This window comes from Bidens hawaiensis, unplaced genomic scaffold (assembly GCF_021521415.1).
Source record: "Bidens hawaiensis isolate Kalapana, Puna unplaced genomic scaffold, B.hawaiensis_p1.1 tig00000458_1, whole genome shotgun sequence".
Taxonomy (NCBI): domain Eukaryota; kingdom Viridiplantae; phylum Streptophyta; class Magnoliopsida; order Asterales; family Asteraceae; genus Bidens; species Bidens hawaiensis.
The window spans coordinates 2,288,824-2,294,728 of NW_027491030.1; the positions used below are offsets into that span (position 1 = coordinate 2,288,824).

General features: G+C 32.0%; 1 protein-coding gene across 2 annotated transcripts; it reads right to left on the reverse strand.

The window, feature by feature from the left end:
- Positions 1-649: 649 nt before the first annotated feature.
- Positions 650-4,976, reverse strand: LOC143628080 (uncharacterized). 2 transcript variants are annotated; one of them, XM_077097761.1, is made up of 7 exons: positions 4,887-4,976; positions 3,932-4,132; positions 3,732-3,854; positions 3,213-3,250; positions 1,885-3,121; positions 1,724-1,797; positions 650-1,019 (listed from the first exon to the last, which is right to left on the reverse strand). In XM_077097761.1, the coding sequence occupies exons 1-7, from the start codon at positions 4,959-4,961 to the stop codon at positions 827-829; spliced, it is 1,941 nt and encodes a 646-aa protein (XP_076953876.1). In that variant the 5' UTR covers positions 4,962-4,976; the 3' UTR covers positions 650-826. The 2 variants fall into 2 exon arrangements, with proteins under 2 accessions (XP_076953876.1, XP_076953868.1); XM_077097753.1 differs by having other exon boundaries at positions 1,885-3,127.
- Between the last annotated feature and the right edge of the window lie 929 nt (positions 4,977-5,905).

A 5,905-nucleotide genomic window follows, 5' to 3' on the forward strand; every position in this document is an offset into this window, starting at 1 on the left:
TTCTAACTGACCCAGTTTGGGTCAAACCGGTTTTGACCAGGCTTTGACCAAACTGTTCGGTTTATAAACCGGTTCGGTTTGGGAAAAAACCGGTTTACACATCTAATCCTTGGTGTCAACATAAGATGGCTGGTTACCTTAGCTAGTTAGGTACATGAAAATGGGCTTTAGATACTAGTTAAGCTTAAGCCCACTTGCATTTTTGACTCTTAAATTGCAAGTGGAGTCAACCATAAAACACTTTCAGTGACCACAAACTTATTTTAAGTGATGATTCTTTCATATAATTTCTGATCATGAAGAGATTTTGGTACAAATGATTGTTATCATTAGCTAAGATTTAGAAAGTGAAGTATCCGATGATATCGAAAAGTCAACTTATTTTGATAAAACGCAAGATCTGATGCACGCGTGATGCTGAATCGTCCTAGTCTGAGCGAGACATCATTTAGTCAAAACAAGAAGTGCATACACCCATAGTGGACAAGTTAGGCATCCACACACTCTTAAAAGGAAAAATGATTAACACTCATCATGATGCTATGGTAGTTAAAAACGTCTATTTAAATAATAATAATAATAATAATAATAATAATAATAAATAAATAAATAAATAAAAAATCATCCAACTGACTAGTCTTCCTAGTTTTCTCAAACATTTTAAGTACTTGTGATACTACTCAACATAAGATGAAACACAAACACAAAAAAAATGTTGTATTTAATCTGTTACTGGATATAATATCCAAACACAATATTAATTGTAACTATATTATTGTTCTGTTCATACTGTTACAATTTTATGAATCGAGCATCTACAATCGAGTTACATCTTTTTACCATTTCGCAAGTTACGCACGGCCATTACCAGTTCTTGTCTTTCACCTTCCACCTCAGCAAATTTAAGACTTACTTCTGAATATTTTTCTTGCATTTCTTTTAGCTCATTTTCCATGTGTTTGTTCCTTTCTTCCAATGCTGATATTTCACTTAATAATTTGTTGAGTTTCTGCTCGGATCTTTAAACACAAGAAACAAAGATTCGTTAGTGTACTGGTTGGATTGACCCGAAACACTTTTGTCCAAAAATATAATTTTTTTTTGGATAATAACACAATAATATATATTTTTTACTAGTATGATATAGAAGGCTTTATGCATTAAAAACACACTTTAAACGGCTTTCAACATGTTTGACCTTTTAGAGATGCAGTGCAATTCAGATCGACCCGTTCCTAAGTAAACAAGTCTAAATTCCAGGGGTGTGCACAGGTCGGTTTTGGGCGCAAACCGAAAATTTGATTTTTGGGTTTTTAAAAACTGTTCGGCTACGGTTTGGGACTTTTTGGACGTCAAATTTTTGGTCGAAAAAAATTTAGCTAAACATTTTTAAAAACTTTTGGCTGCACCATTTATTAATTTTTATTACTTAACATTTAAAAATCAAACTTATAGTTTATAAATTCAATAATAAAGTCGGGGTTTTTCAGTTTTTACGTTCCGGTTCAGTTACAAAAGTTGGTTCGTTTTTCACGGTTCGGTTTTGGTGCATGCGGAAATTCGTTTTTTTTAACATAAACCAAACCGTCAGCTTTGGGTATGGTTTAGTTATTTTTGGTTTCATGCACAACTATACTAAATGGCACTAAATGCTTAACATAATACCTTAGATTATAAATTATAAATATAAGCAAATAAGTTTATTTAAGTTAATTGCGCATACCTTTTTCCTGAATCCGCTATAGATCTGCTTTCATCATGCTTGCTAGTCGCGACATCACAAGCTACTTTACGTTCCTGAAATAGAATATTAACCGCACGATAAGTTAACCTTCTTCCTTACCCATATACACATATCAAATGTATATGTACATATTACATTACCTTGACCAAATTCCGATTTTCTTGATCTAAACTTGTAACTTCTTTATGTAACTTATCTTTCTCTGACTCAACTACCAACAACCTTTGTTGCAGTTGATTATAATCACCTCTCAACACCTTCAACTCTGACTTCAAACTTCTAATCACAACATTCTTTTCACTCATCAAACTCGTCCAACTTGTCGATTCCTTCTTTAACGAATCGAGTTCCGCCACCAACGCCTCTCTTTCCTTAACCATTTCTTCCAAATCATTATTATTTTCTATAACTTTTTTACAATTTTCAAGCTCTAACGACATTTGCTCAATATGTTCTTGCTCATCTATTTGATCATAAAGCTTTTGCACTTCTTTCTTATGCGCGTCTTTTAATTTCAACAGTTCTTGATTCAACTTCTCGACAACCTCAGCGTTGACCAACATTGACTTTCTCAACGCCTCTTCCGCTTGCGAAACTCTTTCCTCTTGCTCTATTTTAGCTTTCATTAAATCTTGTACATCATCTTCAAAATCATTTACTTGTTTCTCCAACTCTTTTTCTAATCTTTTAATATGCGTTTCTAACTCCGCGTTTGTATCCAATGTTTTCGAAATCTCTAAAGCTTGATCCATTATCTTTTCCTCTAGCTTCTTCACTTGAAGATCATATTCTTTATTTGTAGTTAAAGATTTTGATGACACGTCATCATTTTCTTGTAATAAGTATTTATAATCGAGCATAATATCTTCGATATGAACCTTTAACTCCTCTTTCTCTTTCTTTTCAGCCTCTAACTCCGCATATATGTTCTCAATATCTTCCGAAAGATGAGATATATTTATATTTTTATCTTCCAACTTTTTTTCAAAATCTTTAACCGCAATAACTAACTCTTCGTTCTCCTCCTTAACTTCCTCTAACTTTAACGACAAATTGTGTGATCTGTTGTTCTCTTTCGATATCTGTTTCCGAAGCGATTCTAATTCCAACTCAGCTAACTCGGCTTGTCTTTCCAGCCTGGCGACTTCGGCTTTTAACGTGTTTACATCGTCTTTTTCCTCAGGGCTGTGTAACAAATCCGCCATGCTTCTGTCTGAAAGCGAACCGAGTGACCAGTCGGTTATTGATCTTTGCTTTACAATATTATTTCCCTCGTTTTTACTCGCAGGGTTTGATTTTCCATTTTCACTAGTGTCACTTGCTTGGTTTCTTGATTTGACTGATTCAGACTGTAAGGACTCATTCTCTTCGGACTCTCTGAAACTTGAATACTTGAATATTAGATTAATCAACATTAAATTTATAAAAATAATAATAAATAGTTAAATGCACTTGTTAGTTGTTATACCTTGATTCATCCGTTCGTTGCATCTTTTGTATAAAAACCTGTTCACGTTATGTATAATTATTAGTAAAAACTATAAACATCACACATTTGCATTCTGTTTTCAAACTTCAAACAACTAAACGAGAACTTGGGCTAGGAATGGATTTACGGGCCCCATAACTAGTGAGCGGAAAGGTCTAGACGTTTGTAATTTTAGCCTAAAACGTTGTATGTCGATTTATACTTATGATTTCAGTAATTTATAGTAAATTTGTAATTTCAAATGGTTGTCAAATCTGCAAAATTTAGAATTCCTGTAAAATAATACTTAATGATTTACACGTCTATTTATAGTTTTAAGTTCAGTAAAAATTAATCGTTTGTAATTTCGAATGTAACGCTGCCACCGGCATTCAATTATAAATCAAATTTCCTTGAGAATAATTAGTCTCTATTTACTATTCTTGCTTCTGCTCTACATCATATTTTAAAAAATAAAGACATTATATCATGATATTATCATCTTTGATATAAACTTACATGTAGAATTGCACCAGTGTCTGAAGCTGTAAGTGGAAGTGAAAGCTGAAATGGTTCGTTTGTCTCGGCAAAATTAGCAAAATCAACTCCTACTTCTCCAACAAACCCTGACTTTGAAGATCCCTGTGACAATCCACACACACATTACACCAAAACCAAACAAACCAAACAAAAGTATTTCCAAACATTCATGTTCTTACTGTTTGCACATTAAAGTAATAAACTTTCTCCTTATATGTATCAGTCTTTTGATGTTTGACCAGTTTGACCATTTCATATATAGGCTCTGCCCATGTACAAGCTCCATCAACAACAGGAGTTCTTGCTAATTTGGCTACTGGTTTCCCTGTTTCTGCTGGTATCAAAGCAATCATTAACCCTTTTCCTTTAATCTTTGGTACCTGCAAGTTTTACAGCAAATCAAGAAATAAAGTTCAAAACTTTTTAAAAAATATTCAAGAATTCAATATTTTCTTGATCATTATTCTAATCTGTGGCACCTGCAAGTTTTCCCAAAAAAAAAACCCAGAAATAAAGTTTAAAACTTTACTTTATCATTTAATCAAATTTTAATTAGAAAAAGATTCTGGATTTCAATACTTTCTTGATCAGGCTGCAAGTTTTGCAACAGACCTAGAAATAAATTTTGAAACTTAATCACTTAATCACATTTTAATATAAAAAAATTCAATACTTTCTTGATCATAATTCTAATCTTTGGCATCTGCAAGTTTTGCAGCAAACCAGGAATAAAGTTTAAAACTTTATCATTTAATGACATTTTAAATAATAAAAAATCAAACTTTCAACACTTTCTTGATCATAATTCTAATCTTTGGCACCTGCAATCTTTGCAGCAAACCCAAGAATAAAGTTTAAAGCTTTATCATTTAATCACATTTTAATTAAGACTCAAAATTTCAGTACTTTCTTGATTTTAATTCTAATCTATGGCACTTGCAATCTTTGCAACAAACCCAGGAATAAAGTTTAAAACTTTATCATTTAATCACATTTTAAATAATAAAAAACCAAAATATCAATACTTTCTTGATCACAATTCATCAAGTTCAAATCTTTTTCACACTACTTCATTCAAATTAAAAAAAGATTCAAAATTTCATCACTTTCTTGATCATAACTCATAATTCATACCTGGGTTGCTTGAAACTGAAGCTGAAACATGACATTGATCTTGCTGTTTTGCTTTGATCTTCCAGATTTGAACATTGTTTCTTGAACTTGTTCTCTGATTTCTTGAATATGCTGGTTTTTTCAGTTTAATAATGTTGTTACATTAGGACCAAGATTGGCAAATAGGTTATGATTTGCAATTGTAACATTGGGAGATAGCTGTCAAAGATGAAGCATCATAAATGCAAGGTAAGAAGGCTTTTTCTTTATTAGCTTTAAAATTATATATGTGAAAAAAATATTATAAAAATGGAAGAAATTAATTGAAAAGATTTTACTTTAATTAGACAGCAAGGTAGGTACCAAATTATAGAATAATATTGTTTTGCTGTGTGTCAGAGTAACGTTCACATATTACAAAAACCAATGTTTTATTTGTAAAATTTGATAAAAAAATTGTGGGTTATTAGGGATTTTAATAAAATAAAATAGTTACTAGAATGCAGATTTATGGATATTAATATTGTGACCTAAAACCAGAGTGGATATGGGTGTGGTGGGCCCATTTATCTCCATAATTGAAGCATGAAGTTGATGGGTGCACAGTGGTTCTATTTATGATTGACTTATATAATAACTTGCATAATTATTTTTTATAACAAAGGGAGTTTCTTTTTTATGTTTAACATGTTGTTCTCTTATGGTGACTATATTTTTTAACTGGATACATGTTGGCTTTAGGGTTTGATTTGAGTGTTCTCCCAGTAAATTATATGATCGGTTGCTATTTGACAGACGTTGTGTCATCACAAGAGCGTAACTTTCTAACGTAACACACGGTGGAGCGTAAATCTAAGTAAGCTCGGATCTAAACTGACAACCTCGCAAGACGCAACTTAAAATCATATTATTCCATAAATGATAATTAAAGTTTCAACTTCCAGCCTTGTTAATCCAACCCATGTGAGGGCATGTGCTACTTTTTCTCTCACATACACGTAATGGGAATCAAAGACTAGTTTTAAGTTTTAACTTTTAAC

What these genes read in the sequence shown, in the direction of transcription:
- LOC143628080 (XM_077097753.1), bottom strand. Translation starts at nt 4,961, where the DNA reads ATGTTCAAATCTGGAAGATCAAAGCAAAACAGCAAGATCAATGTCATG. An exon ending in CAACGAACGGATGAATCAAG is followed by an intron (nt 3,128 to 3,212) that starts GTATAACAACTA and finishes CAAGTATTCAAG; the next exon opens with TTTCAGAGAGTCCGAAGAGA. An exon ending in ATAGCGGATTCAGGAAAAAG is followed by an intron (nt 1,020 to 1,723) that starts GTATGCGCAATT and finishes TTGTGTTTAAAG; the next exon opens with ATCCGAGCAGAAACTCAACA.